The 14,268-nt window shown below is 50.6% G+C and overlaps 2 protein-coding genes across 3 annotated transcripts in view; both read left to right on the plus strand.

Annotated features, from left to right (window-relative positions):
* PADI2 (peptidyl arginine deiminase 2) overlaps window positions 1-3,508 on the plus strand; it is a 44,242-nt gene extending 40,734 nt beyond the window's left edge. The window contains exon 16 of the mRNA XM_077899434.1: window positions 436-3,508. Coding sequence (XP_077755560.1) covers window positions 436-669 — 234 coding nt within the window. The 3' untranslated portion in view covers window positions 670-3,508. The remainder of the gene's footprint in view (window positions 1-435) is intronic.
* A 9,751-nt stretch (window positions 3,509-13,259) lies between these two features.
* SDHB (succinate dehydrogenase complex iron sulfur subunit B) overlaps window positions 13,260-14,268 on the plus strand; it is a 32,403-nt gene continuing 31,394 nt past the window's right edge. Inside the window, exon 1 of one of the 2 annotated variants that reach the window (XM_077899438.1) lies at window positions 13,260-13,454. In XM_077899438.1, coding sequence (XP_077755564.1) covers window positions 13,383-13,454 — 72 coding nt within the window. In that variant the 5' untranslated portion in view covers window positions 13,260-13,382. The remainder of the gene's footprint in view (window positions 13,455-14,268) is intronic. The other variant, XM_077899436.1, reaches the window with a different exon arrangement.

Genomic DNA, 14,268 nt, shown 5'->3' on the forward strand with positions numbered 1-14,268 from the left:
TCCTGGGATCCTGGGACATCCTTTACCCTGACAGATAGGAACGTGCTCTCTAAGTTAAAGAGGCCTTTATGGACAGGAGGGATGCATGTTGTCATAGAAGAGAGCCTTCTAGGAGCTGGAGGAGGTTAGGACACACACACGCACGCACACACAGAGGCACACTTGCACACACATGCCGATTCGGACATGTGTAACCACGTGCAGGTGCTCGTACATGCACACACATGCAGAGGTAGGTTGCCGGGTTTTCCACTTGAGCTCTGCCACATGTGAGCCGCCTAGCCCCCTCTGTGCCTCAGTTTCCTACTCTGTAAAGAGGAGATGATGGCCACGCCTACGTGGGAGGGGAAGGGGAACGTCCCACGAGCTTAGAACGGGGCCCGGTGGGTAGCTGGCGCTCACTGAGCAGGCGCTGATGCCGCACCCCGGTCACAGGTGAACATGATCGTGCTGGACAAGGACCTGGGCATCCCCAAGCCCTTTGGGCCCCAGGTGGAGGACGTGTGCTGCCTGGAGACGCACGTGCGCTCCCTGCTGGAGCCGCTGGGCCTCTGCTGCACCTTCGTGGACGACATCTCGGCCTACCACAAGTTCCTGGGGGAGGTGCACTGCGGCACCAACGTGCGCCGGAAGCCCTTCTCTTTCAAGTGGTGGCACATGGTGCCCTGAGCCCGCGGGGGGCTGTGGGGTGCAGGTCTCAGCCCATCCATAGCTGATTTTGTGGCTGGACTGGCCCTCGTGGTTCTTGGGATTGATTGCAAGACGCCCATCAGCAACAACGGTCAGGAAACTTTGGGGGTGGGGAAGAAAAGGATGATTACTTCCAGGACCTGGACATTGCACGGCACACCTGGGGCCACACAGCCAAGTCGCAGGGAGAGAGAGAGGCGGCACAGGCCTGGGGTCTGCTTTTTTGGGGGGCGGGGGGGGTGAGGACCTAGGGTTTTGTAGGCTCTTCTTTGTCCATGAATTTGAAACGTAAGAGCAGGAATTCAAAGCACAGGACAAGGAAAATCAAGGGGCCCGAAATAGTCAGCTTTAGAAAGCAGCTAAGATTTCTAAAACAGAGGAGCCTGGGGAAGGAGGAAGCCTGGCGTTTTATTTAGTCCTGTGGCTGGCAACGTGCTTATCGCAGATAGCTTTCTTTGATGTGGGCATCTCAGCAGTCCAAGCCCAAGTCAGGCACTTGTATAACCAGAAAGAGAAAACCCAACTGTCAGAGCTCCCATGACAGGGGGCCTTGGCACCTCCCTCCCCCCTTCCTTCTCCAGACCCCTGGCACACACACCCCCCAGAGCTCCCCCCTGCCTGGCAAGGACTTGACAAGGACTGGACTGCCCCACTGGGAGGCCTCCAGGGAGGGGGCACGTATTGGGGACATCGGTACCTTGCCATCTCTTAGAAGGGCCCCAGCATCCACCAAAGTCACCCCCAGTGAACCTCAACCCTTCCTTTCTGAAAATAGCTGTGCATTGGGCCAGTGTCTATATAGCCCTGATATGAAAAACAACAAAAAACCTCTATACCCAAACCATTCCCCAAAGAGTCCTTAGTCTCTTGTCCAAAACTGAAGGAGGAGAGAAAGGAAGGAGGTTCTGAAGGTTCTGGGATCACCAGTTCTGGCAGCCATGCCCTGAGGGCCAAGGTAGATCCTGTGGAAAGGGACCCCGGGGCCCCAGATGTACCTTGAGCTGCTGTCATTCCAAATTCAGCTCCCTTGGGGTGTCCAGCTGGCTGCTTCCAATTATTCATTCCTTCCCAGCCTCTCTCAGATCCCCTTGGCTTTCTCTCTGCAGTGTAGACAGCACTGACTAGCTTCCCCATTCCCTGAGGGTCCAATAATTGAGCTTAGAACCTTCCCCCGAAGTGAATTTTATCAGAACAGACCTCTCCATTTTCAAGACGCTCCTTATACCTCATCTTTGTGATGGACACAGGCTCTCCAAATGCTTGAGGGGTTCCCCCCGGACCAGCATCCTTGTACCTGAGAGGGCTGTGGGTGAAGATGCCTAGGCTCAGCCGTATCCTTCTCCTGCCTGGTTCCCTGTTCTCTGGGCAGTCCTTGGTCTCCCTCCTCGCATGCCTCCACTTCCTACTCCTCATGCCATCCCTCCAGGCAGCTACACGGAGACTTTTTCACCACCAGCCAGGCTCAGACCTGCCCTTATGGTATAAATAAAGACCCATCTGTTCTCCCTAGACCTTAGACTCAACATATAAGGACCTGGCCTGACCCCCAGCCCAACCACCAGTTCTAGGCCAGCAGCTGGCCTATCCCATGGAAGTTCACCAGCACATTTGCTGAACATCCTCTCATTTGGACATAACTAGTTTAAGTCCCTGGCTCCAACCCAAAAGATTCAGTTTCAACTAAAAAAAAAAGTTCCTTTAGGCCCAACTGTTGTTGGGAGAATAAGTGAATTATAATTCTACTTTGAGGATTAAAAAGAACCAATTCATAGCCAATGAGGTTATAAATGTGTGTTCTCGGGAGAACAGGATTTTCTTCTTGGGTTATTTCATTTTTTCATTCAGAAAACATTTGTCGTGTGCCTACTAAGTGCCAGGCTCAGTGCTGTGCTGTGAGGATGTGGTGGTTAGCAGCACCCTGGTCCTGGTCTCTGCCTCATGGAGCCAGCCAGTTCTCAACATGCAGTGCCCACATCTGAATGGCCAGCACTTGTCCTTTCAGTGATGTGCTCTTTAGAAGTGCCAACCCACTATATTCAGGAAATGCACAGGGCACAGAAATTCCTGCAAGTCACTATTTTGGATGAAGGCAAAGGGTTCCTTTTCAACCAGCCCTCCTTTCCCATCCAGCTGGGCCAGTACCATCTGACAGATCAGACCCCAGAGCCTTCAGAAGCTGTTGTACCCCTGCCTTTGGGGGGCCAAGCCCCAGATCTCTGCAACCCCAGAGCTGAAAACACCAAGTGCCTATTTGAAGGTGTTTATCCTGAGACTTAGAGTTTGTCGTGTGTGTGTGTGTTTGTGTGTGTGTGTGTGTGTGTTTAGTTACTGTGGGGTTTCAGGTTTTCTCTCATTTTTTTTTCTAGTCTACCTTAAAGGGAAGTGAGCACCTCCCATGTGGAGACAGTGTGTGTTTATAGATTTTTCTAAAACTCTCCCCATAGATAAGTTGGTAATTTCTGATGATTCTGGAGCCTCCAGGACTCAGATATCTATTCCCATTTTGCTTGCCTCCCGCCCCGTGTGACTACCCTCCGCGTGCATACCTCCCCCATCCCTGTGGACTCCTTGCTCTTCCCCACCCCCCAGTTTCTATAAATGTAGGCCTAGGATACATTTCTGTGTTGCAAAACTCAGCTAAGTTCCTGTTTCGATCTTTATGTTGAAATATTTTATCTAAGAGGGAAGGGGGTGCCATGAAGATGGCAAGAAGCAGGGCACAATTTCAACTTTCTGGATGAGAGGCCATGATGAAGATCGAAAGATGTTTGGGGAAGAGCCTAACTAAATAGCAATAAAATAAACCATCAGAGGGGAAGTCATGTGTTGGTGTGATGTTCATTGCTGCTTCATGGACACAGCTGGAGTGAAGCAGGGCAGACGTGGACCCCATTCTGGTCTTGCAGCCCCTGATTTTCTGGGTACAAGGTCAGGGCTCAGCAAGGGTGTCTCAAGAGTTTGGAATCCCCCACACTTTCAATGGATGTGTATTACATGGCCACCACCCAAGGTCAAGACCAATACCCACAATAAAGTCTGGCTATGTTTTCTGGTGGTGTTCCTCAGAAGCAGACACTGAAATGAGCATTTGAGAATAAGTGATTTGTTGTTTATGAAGTGCCTCCAAGAACAATCAGGAAGGGAGTGGAGGGAGTGGGACAAGGAAAGCGAAGAAGCCAAACAAGAATGTCACTTGAGGCAGGACGGGGAGGGGGGGGGAACCAAAAAAAAAAAAAAAAAGAATGTGACTTGAGGTGTAACCTCAACCTGATTACTGGAGAGCTCTGATGCATAAGTGCAGCTCAGAGTTGTCCCTCCTGGAGGCAGAGTTCTGCACACCCGCATAAGCCAGTCATTGGCTATGGGAACTTTGGCTCTCTGAATGGGCGAGAGGGCACCAGTAACCCATGAGCAATCATCCAAAGAGGATCACAGTTGCCATTACCAGCAAAGTCACAGAGGCTGGGGAATGCGTTCACAAACCGAAAATGATCCATCAAGGCACCAACAGTGTCTACTGCTCTGGATCATATCATGTTCTTATAATGTGGAATTGTTACACGTGGGCATTTGTGATTTGACCCATGGTATAAAAACCCATTCTACATAGCCATGGTCTAGCAGCGTCTTTGTGAACAAACTCTCTAATGTCCTGAAGTAAAGCCACCTAGTTGCTTGCTGAGCCTGAAAACCACTCCTAAGCTTTTTGGGATCTACCTGGGGGCTTCTTGCTCCTCGGCCCCATCTTGGACTTCTGGATTGATGTCTTGCTGAAACCATCTTAGAGGCCACTGCAAAATAAGTCACTAGTTCTTGTACTCTGAGGCTAAACCCATAGGCCCAGCTCTCTGAGGTCACACTTCCCTTTTATACCCAACTAAGGTGGCCCAAGCCACGGCAAGAGCAATCTTCACTGGAGTTTCGTCATCCACCAATTTCTAGATTCCCCAAGGGATGCTGATGTGTCAAATCCAGTCTGGTGCTTTCATATCTTGGCCACTGACCTACCTCAGGATTGCTGGAAGTCACCCTGAGACTCCTAGAACAGCACTTTCCAACAGAAATAAAATGCAAGCCACACATGTAATTTTAAATTAGTAGCCACATTTTAAAAAATTAAAAAACCAGATGAAACTCATTTTTATAACATGTTTTCTTTAACCTAACATATCCAAATTATTATAATTTCAATATGCAATAAAAAACTTTAAATATCCATGAAATAGTTCACATTCTCTTTTTTTTGCAGTAAGTCTTTGAACGCTGATACATATTTTATACTTATATGACATCTTCATTCAGACTAGCCACAAGTAGCTACCATGTTTGAAAGCATAGTTCTAGAATCTTCTCTGCCAGGTGAACCCTATTATGAGTAGGCACATTCCTTAAATCCCTAGAGTCCAGCTAGTCTGACTGCAATGGCTAACAAAATTTTATTATTGTAATACTGAAAAGAGAAGCCTAAAATAGACATCAGCCCTCCCTGGCCTTGGTGTACAGAGCCTTGCCCCTCCAGATGGTCCTCTGGCCTGAAGTGTGGCTGCTGCCACGTTATCAGAACTGGCCTCTCCCTCAGGAAGGGGAGTACCTTTGGCCAGGCCACCTCTGCCCACTGTCAATACGAGAACCCCCACCAGCCCCATGGAAAACAGAACTCTCACTTCTTGCCTCCTCCCCTCCTGTTGCCTGGGATACAACCTGATTCTGCACGTCACTGTGGGATATTGTCTGCAGGTCCTGGGTGAGTGGAACTGGGGTCCCCATTATCTCAGCCCCTTCATTCCAGATGGGACCTGATCCATACCTCAGCATAGTCAAAAGCTTGTGCAAGTGGGATCCCTCCCCCAAAACAAAAGAGCAGCCAGGGATGGATTCTGAAGCCTGCCGAGTGGGACTTCCCCAGGATCCTCACCTAAGCGGCATCAGCTCCAGGGGACCGAAGGCGATGTGTTTGGTAACTAAATATAGGAAGTGACATCAAATGACAGCATGTGGAATCTCTTCTCCAGCTGGACAACCAGAAAAAGGACATGCCCAGGCAGAAAGCTCAGCTCTGCAGCCTTGTCTCCAGGCTGGCCGACGTGAGAAATCTGCCTTTTCGCTTGTGCTTCACCTCTGCACGGCCCAGGCTCCCTTTGAGCCCTGATCTCTGAGAAAGCGAAGGTCTGGGCTTCCCTAGCTAGTCCCGAAGGCGGGTGCCTGGTTCAGGCTGCTCATGCCCTGGTCCCTCATGCTCTGTAAGCTAAGGCCCACTTTGTCCGTCGGGGCTATGCTGCCAGATGACGCTTACAGACCAGTCTCTGATGTGCATTCTGGAGCCTTCCATGCATGCTACCCTGCTACTGAAAATGTTGTAAGGATTGTTCTACTTTGCTCCTAAAATTCTAGGCACATAGTGCTCCACAAATATGGGCTGGTTGGTTGGGTTTAAGATTTTTTAAATTAATTTGTTTATTTTATTTATTTATTTATTTTTATTTGAGAGAGACAGAGAGAGCACACCCACAGGGGGAGGAACAGAGGGACAGGGACAAACAGACTCTGCTGAGCACAGAGCCCGACATGGGGCCCAATCCCATGACTCTGAGATCATGACCTGAACCAGTATGAGGAGTCAGATACCTAACAGACTGAGCCACCCAGGGGCCCCAAATACATTTTCAATGCAAGACAGGAATGTCTATTCGGCTAGGCCATGGAAGCAGAAAGATCAGCCCAATCAGGTGTGAGATGTGAACAGCCACCATGTCTTACACACTTACTAGGCTCCAGGCATCTGCCAGCTTGAACTATGTGAAAAGCCATTTTGAAGGTTAAAGTGTTCAAATAGAGATGATTTCGTATGGTATTTTACACTTCCTCATCTCCTCTGAGTCCCCCCACAGAGCTGTGGGGTGACAACCCCCACTTTGTGGATGAGAAAACCGAGGCTCCGGGAGGAAGTGACTTGGCTCGAGTTTCCACAGCAAGAAGTAGCAGAACCGGGATTCCCACCCTGGTGATCTGACTCCAGAGCCCACCTGCCAAACCTCTGCTCTGGACTACCCCATCTGAGAAGCAGCTTCCTACCCCAAGTTCAGCGGGTCACCAGCTCTTTTACTCATAGATGTTTCCTTTGTGCCCGTCATTTCTTAGCTTGGCCCATTAGAATCTTACGAGAATGCCCCACTACCTGCAAGCATGATATCTGGGAATTACAGGATTCCTATAAACCCCTCCCAGGCAACAGACCCCAGGGTGAAACGACCTCTCCACAATGTAGCGTGTTCTCTCCAGTCTGCAGCTCAGGGTTAAATGGCATCTCCAAATGTGAGAAGCAAATTACATTCATTCATCTGCCATCCCTTCTTTTTTCCAATTAACAATTACTGTAAGCATCTATCGTGCATAAAACTAAAGTGGATCACATGATTTTTTTCATCCAAACCGGAGTGAAAGGAGACACTACCAGTATTTCCGCCCGGATAACAGGTGAAACTGGAACCACACAGGGCAAACCAGGATATCTGTTCTCCCCCGAAACCTCTGTGCATGAGACATGATCTCACCCCCCTGGGAACTGGCAGCCAAGTCAGGGAGACAGACAGGAAAGAAAAGAGGCAAACGATTAGAGCAGACACTTGATGAATATTTGCTGAATGAAGGAGTGAAAAAGGTACAAAAGGCTGTGGACACACACACACACACACACACACACTTATTTCCAGCTGGGAGAGTGACCAAGGGTGGCCCTGGTGTTCAATTAGGCTACGATGAGCATTGAATGAATGTAGGAATGGTCAGAGAAGGCGGGTGCTGGCAAGCTGAGCAGAGATACAAGGGGGTGTAAATGGGTACCACGTTTAAGAAATGGTGATTATAGGGACGCCTGGGTGACTCAGTGGTTGACCATCTGCCTTCAGCTCCGGGTGTGATCCTGGGGTCCTGGGATCGAGTCCCACATCAGGCTCCCTGCGTGGAGCCTGCTTCTCTCTCTGCTTGTGTCTCTGCCTTTCTGTGTGTCTCTCAATAAGTAAATAAATAAATAAATAAATAAATAAATAAATAAATAAATTCTTTTTAAAAAGGGTAAGAAATGGTGATTGTAGTGACTGGCTAAGATATAGGCTAAAGCGCTGCCAGAAACACAAGAGTTTTGCAATGGGGACCCCCTAAAAGTTTGGGGTAGCTGAAGCCAAAGGGTCAATACTGCATTTTAGAAACATGACAGTTCTTTGGGTTTTTTTTACTGCTCTTAAGCTAACAAAAAAATCATTTTTAAGAAACTACACAAAGGATGATCAAACCACGGTACCTGCCTACATTTGGGAGCACGTCGATGAAATAGATCTATGAGCGCTGACATGCAAAGAGCTCCAAGACCCAGCACTTGCTGTTGTTTTTTTAAAAAGGAAAAAAAAAAAAGGAACATCAAGCAAAGCCATGGATTTCTATAGAAACATACATATGTATACACACGCAAAGAAAAAGATATGGAAGCAATCCCGTGAGACTGACAATAGTAATCACCTCTGGGGAAGGAAGTGTGACGGAGGGGATTTAAACTTTATCTGTGTTACTTGAAATTTTTACATCAGGAGAATTTAATTACACACGTATTTTTAAATACTTTTTTTAAGCTGCCTGAAACCCGTGGCATCTTATTTATGCTGAAGTCTTCCCATCCGTGATTAGCATAATCTCTTTTATTCTTCTCTTATTCCCCCAGCTGGGCTTCCCATCACAGTTTAAGACTGACCAGCTCCTTACAGAGACTAATTCATTTGCTCCTGCCTGGGAGGTGACTATGATCCTTTTCCCCCATTTTTCCATGATAGAAAAGTAAGGCACAGAGACAGTAAGTAATTGGCCCAAGGTCACACAGCAAATGACTAATAAAGCAGCTTTTGAACCCCCAAAGGCCTGCACACGTAGCCACTCCACCTCCCTGCTCTCCAGAAGGTCGAAATTGCTTTTAACTTTTTGCACCCCTCTGACTTGTTCTGTTTCCAGGGAGCCAATGTCTTAGTCATGACCAATGAGTATTTACCACTACTCCTTTTTGGCATTTTATTTACCCTGCTTTGTCTCTGATTGAAAGGGGTGCTCAAAACTCAGATTTAGCTGGACAGGCAATTTTATTATGTGCTGTGTTTACAAAGCACACACCCACACACATCCAGAGGATCAAATTAACTGCTAATTTGAGAGTATGCTGGTGATGTGGCAGGTGGACGGGAGTGAGACAGAGGTTAGCAGGGTGGGTGAGCTCTAATTGTGTGTGTGTGTGTGTGTGTGTGTGGTGTGATGTGATGCTATAGGGCCCAGCAACGTGACAGTCCCCAGCAGGCCTTGGGCCACTTGCTAAGTCCCAGCAGCTGAGCTGACTTCAGCTGTGTGAAACGCAGCCCCATCTGGAGTGGGGGGTGACCCGTGACTTCTGCTCCGGGAGCTCCATAGAGGCTGCTCGTGAAATTGGAGAAGTCTGTAGCATATGATTGTCCCCATCCCACTCAGAGAGAATATTTTGAGAAGTCTAATTATATGGTGGGGTTTAGAGGGAAGAAGGTTTAGATAAGCCCTTTCTAAGTGCAGGTTGAAAAGGGCTATTAGGGAGCCGTGGGCAGTTCCATGAGGCAGGGGCACCCTCTGCAGGTGGACCAGGGTAGCTGCAACCACCACGTTCCCAGGAGCCTTGGGGGGCCTGCCTAGAGCCCAGCCATCTCCCAAATGGAGGACACTGACCTCCTAGCTGTATGACTCATGTGAGTTGTCACAAGGTTCAGCTGCCTCAACTGTTTTTTGTTTTGTTTTGTTTTGTTTTTTTTAGCAGCCTCAACTTTAAATGAAAGTCAGAAATCCCTATCTCACAGAGTTGCTGTAACAATTAGAGAAAATGTACTCAAAGTGTTGTGTAGAGGGCCTGATACACAGGACCAGTGAGTCTTCCACACAGGGCAGCCGACCTGGAGGACTTGGAGGCCATGCTGGGGGGTTGGCGGTTGAGCGGATGCGGCAGGGGGAAAGAGGGTGCACACCAGGTTTTTGACTTGGTGGTGCTGAGAAGAGAGGAGCTGTGAACGCCTCCAGTGAGATGTACGGCTGGGGACAGGTTGAGTTTCAGAGACCATTGGGACACCCAGATAGAGATGCTCAGAAGATAGCCAGACAAAGGGATGTGGGGTCAGCCAGAAATGGAAGAGAGAACCCACTGGTCAAAGGCAAATGAAATCCTCAATTTTGGATGAAAAGGCCCCAGAGTCCCACCACAGAGACTAACTTGTGTGAGGCTGGTTTTTCTCAGGGACACATAACTCTCCCAGGCTATAAAATTATCTAGTATTTCTCCCCTAGATCTTATCTAATAAATCTCCCCTAAATCCTAGGCCCTCTGGCTGGAGGGGGGAAATCTGGCCGGGTTGCCCTAAATCACAAGACACTAGAAATATAGTTGATTGTGCGAACGATAGTTGATACACTGCAATGTTTTTTGGTTTTAAATTTTTAATTCAGGACTGGATTTCCAGCCCTGAAGAAAGGCAGAGCACCTGAAACAAGATTCCCACCCAAGATTTCTCAGCTTTTCCATTATCCAAACACTAAGAAAGTCTATAACATGGGGGCAGTTATTCCAACCAAGAAGGGTTGTTATGAGGACTAGGGAAGACTATTTATGTAAACACATTTGTAAGCGATGAGGCTCATCATAAACTTAAGGCATGTAGCCGACTGTTGAAAAGCAATACTTCACTCCCTCGACAAATAGAAACAGACTAACAAAAAAGCCCCCGGGGTCTCACCATGAGGACACCTTGGGAAGATCTGTCAGGAGCAGGCCATGAAAACTAAGCCCTGCAGCTGTGCCTTTCTGGAATCCCAAAGTTCAGGGCGGAGGTGCAGCCGTCCAGGAATTTATTCCTCTATAACTCTGAGCTCCCCAAATCCCCATGAAGCCCAGGAACGATGTGACTGCAGGGCATGTGGGCCCCTTGGCATCAAGAGCCCCTCCATAAATCAAGATCTTACTTCTGCTGGCCTCAGATTGCTTTTTCCAAGGTGACCTGGGCAAAGTAAGAGGGTAGTCGCTTCTCTAGGAATAGTATCTGCCATCCAGATGAAAGAATTGTGAAAAATGCCAACTAGACCAAATTTCTAGAAATCTATTCCCTGGAGGGAGAGGATGCTCCTCCATCCCTTCATCTCAGAAGACAAATTGAGCCAGAAGGAGTTAGAGGGAGAGGGACAATCTTCCCATGATTTCATCCACGTTGAGTGGCCCAAAAGGCCTTGAGGCAGACTCAGAGGAGCCCTATTCCTGTGCTGGGTCAGCCTCAGTGAAAAGTCAAGGTGACCTCAGCCCTGTCAATAGTTACCTTCAAGACAGCCCCCTCCTCCAGGCAGCCACCCTACATCAGCTGGCCCCACACCCTGATGATACAGGCAAGGAAACTACAGGCCAGAGACGGGGAGGGATTTGCTCAAGGTCACACAGCCTTGAGAAGATTTGAGGTTAGACCCAGAGGTCCAGGCTGTTTCTTGCAGCCTCACTACACAACTCCTTTAAACAAGGCCACTGAGCAGTGTAACCAGGTTCTAGCCCAGGACTCCAGAAACTCAGTCCCAACAAACCAATTTGTCTGGCCATCTTAATTTCCCCAGCCGCATCTAAATGAGCTGTGAGAAAACCAAAGACTTTTAAAAGGTGGCCTTCATGTGTCAGAAACTAACTGGCAGAGAAGGGAAAACACCATTCCTGACATACATGGGTACCTGCAAAGCCAACTGCCTACATAAACTCTGCCAGAGGTGACCCAAGAGACCAAGCGACTTGGAGGACTGAGGTAATCAAGCCCCCAGAGGGAGGCAGGCCCTGAGATAAGCCACGGAGAGGTCGGGAAGGCAGCTGAGACGACTAAACTGGAGACAGACGCACACAGAACTCTCATATAAGACTGTTGCAGGGCTTAACTGAGACGATGGAGCCTAGGGCTAGGCAGACTGCGGGTGTTCAAGCCATGGTTTCTGGTGCTAAATGGCTAAGTAAGCCACTAAGGGTCAGCTCCCCTCTCCCCACTATTTTACAGAGTGGAGCTCACCGAGGTGTGAGGTGTGAGTACGAGTTGTGTGCCTATCTGACAGTAAGCCCGGTGAGGGTAGGAACTGCGCCCAGCTTGCTCACTCACTACAGCTTCCCAGCACCCAGTGCAGAGCAGTGCTGCTGGTGTATCTTCGGATGGATGATGGATAGATGGATGGGTGGATGGGTGGGTGAGTGGGTGGATGGGGGATGGCTGGGGGATGGGGGGATGGGTAGATGAATGGATGAGTGGGTGGGTGGGTGAGTGGGTGGCTGGGGATGGCTGGGGGATGGGGTATGCGTAGATGGGTGGATGAATGGGTGGGTGGGTGAGTGGGTGGATGGGGGATGGCTAGATGGATGGATGAGTGGGTGGGTGGATGTGTGAATGGGTAGATGGGTGAGTGGGTGGATGGGGGATGCCTGGGTGGATGGATAGATGGATGGATGGATGGATGGATGAGTGGGTAGATGTGTGAGTGGGTAGATGGGTGAGTGGGTGGATGGAGGATGGCTGGGGGGATGGGGGATGGGTAGATGAATGGATGAGTGGGTGGGTGGGTGAGTGGGTGGCTGGGGATGGCTGGGGGATGGGGGATGGGTAGATGGATGGATGAATGGGTGGGTGGGTGAGTGGGTGGCTGGGGGATGGCTAGATGGATGGATGAGTGGGTGGGTGGATGTGTGAATGGGTAGGTGCGTGAGTGGGTGGATGGGGGATGGCTAGATGGATCGATGAGTGGGTGGGTGGATGTGTGAATGGGTAGGTGCGTGAGTGGGTGGATGGGGGGAATAGGTAGATGGATGGATGAGTGGGTGGATGGCTGAATGGGTAGGTGGGTGAGTGGGTGGATGGGGGCTGCCTGGGTGGATGGATAGATGGATGGATGGATGGATGGATGAGTGGGTTGATGGGTGAGAGGATGGATGGACGGACAGACGGATGGTTGGACGGACGGACAGAGGGACGGATGGACGGACGGACGGACGGACGGATGGATGGACGGACGGATGGATGGATGGACGGACGGATGGATGGATGGACGGACAGAGGGATGGATGGATGGACGGACGGACGGATGGATGGATGGACGGACGGACGGATGGATGACCCATCATCTTCTGACATCTGGGCTCCTTCACCAACCCTCCCAGCGTGCCTGGGGTTGCGGAGTTCCAGGACTCGGCGAGGACACCTACAGCCTCGGACAAACCGCAGTGTGTCTGACAAATGTCTGAGCAAAGCCACTAAGCTCGTCACTAAGAGGTGAGTGATCCTACTGACGAATTTTCAGGAAGAAAAGGGGCTGAAGAAGAGACTGGACTCGGACCGGCCGGCTCCTCCCCCCGCCCTCCCCCTCAGACCCCGCCCCCTTCTGCTAAAGGTCACCTTAGGGAGGCGGGAAGCCAACTGGGCATGCGCCGCGCGCCCCGCAACTGCGCACGCTCGCGCTGGCCTTCTCCTCCTTCCCTCCTCCCACCCGGGAAACCGGAACCGCCTCCCACTCGGCGGCTCCTACGCGGCTAGCGGGTCCCGGGTGGAGGCGGGCTCGGCGCCGCGGTGCTCGACGGGACGACGGCGGAGTGCGACCTCGGAGGGGTTAAGGGGCGGGGCGTGACGTCAGGAGCCAAGATGGCGGCGGTGGTCGGAGTCTCCTTGAAACGCCGGTTCCCGGCTGCAGCCCTCGGCGGAGCCTGCCTGCAGGTGAGGTGCGGGGCCGGGGGTGGGGAGCGGGCAGGCCGGGGACTTGCGGAGACGGCCGGGCGCCTCGGGGGCCGGGGGGAGGCCGAGGGGGCACGGCGCAAGGCGGCCGGGAAGGGGAGGACCCGCTGCCAGTGCGCAGTGCTCGGGGCTAGTCCCGGAGCATCCCTGGCCGTTATCCTTGCGCGCCTCGCCGCGGCCTGGGAGGTTACCAGGGCGGAGACGACTTTTTTTTTTTTTAAACATACGGGGGGGGAGGGGGGAAGTTCGGGGGGGGGGGTCTCGAGTGTTGCCCAAGGTCACATGACAAGCGAGTGACGCTGTTGGAAGCAGAATTCGAATCCAGACGTTTGGGCCCCAATCGGGGGACGAGGCGGATCACGCTGTGCCCTGGTGGGCCCCCCCCCCCCCCCCCCGCCAAAAAAAAAAGAAAAATTTCCTTGCTCAAAATATCACAGCCAAGAACTGGTAGATCCAGGACCTAAATCCTATTCTGTTTGAACACAATAATGGGGGGAAACTCCTAGCACAGATTTGGGCCCAGGTGAACCAAGAATGATCAGTGCTTCTCTCTCTCTCTTTTTTTTGTTTTTGTTTTTGTTTTTTGGGTTTTTTTTGTTGTTTTTTTTTTTTTGCACTTAATGTGAGACTGTCTCATTTTAGATGCTGCTCCGGCCCTACGACACAGGACGGGTGGCCTGCCTTCTAATGCTAGCTCATTCTGACATGCTGTAGGTGAAGTCGGGCAGATCCTGTTACATAGTTGATAGGGAAGGAGGGCTGCTGCCTACCAGAGCCCCAGGTCGGTGTCCTCTGA

This window comes from Canis aureus, chromosome 5, assembly GCF_053574225.1.
Source record: "Canis aureus isolate CA01 chromosome 5, VMU_Caureus_v.1.0, whole genome shotgun sequence".
NCBI lineage: Eukaryota > Metazoa > Chordata > Mammalia > Carnivora > Canidae > Canis > Canis aureus.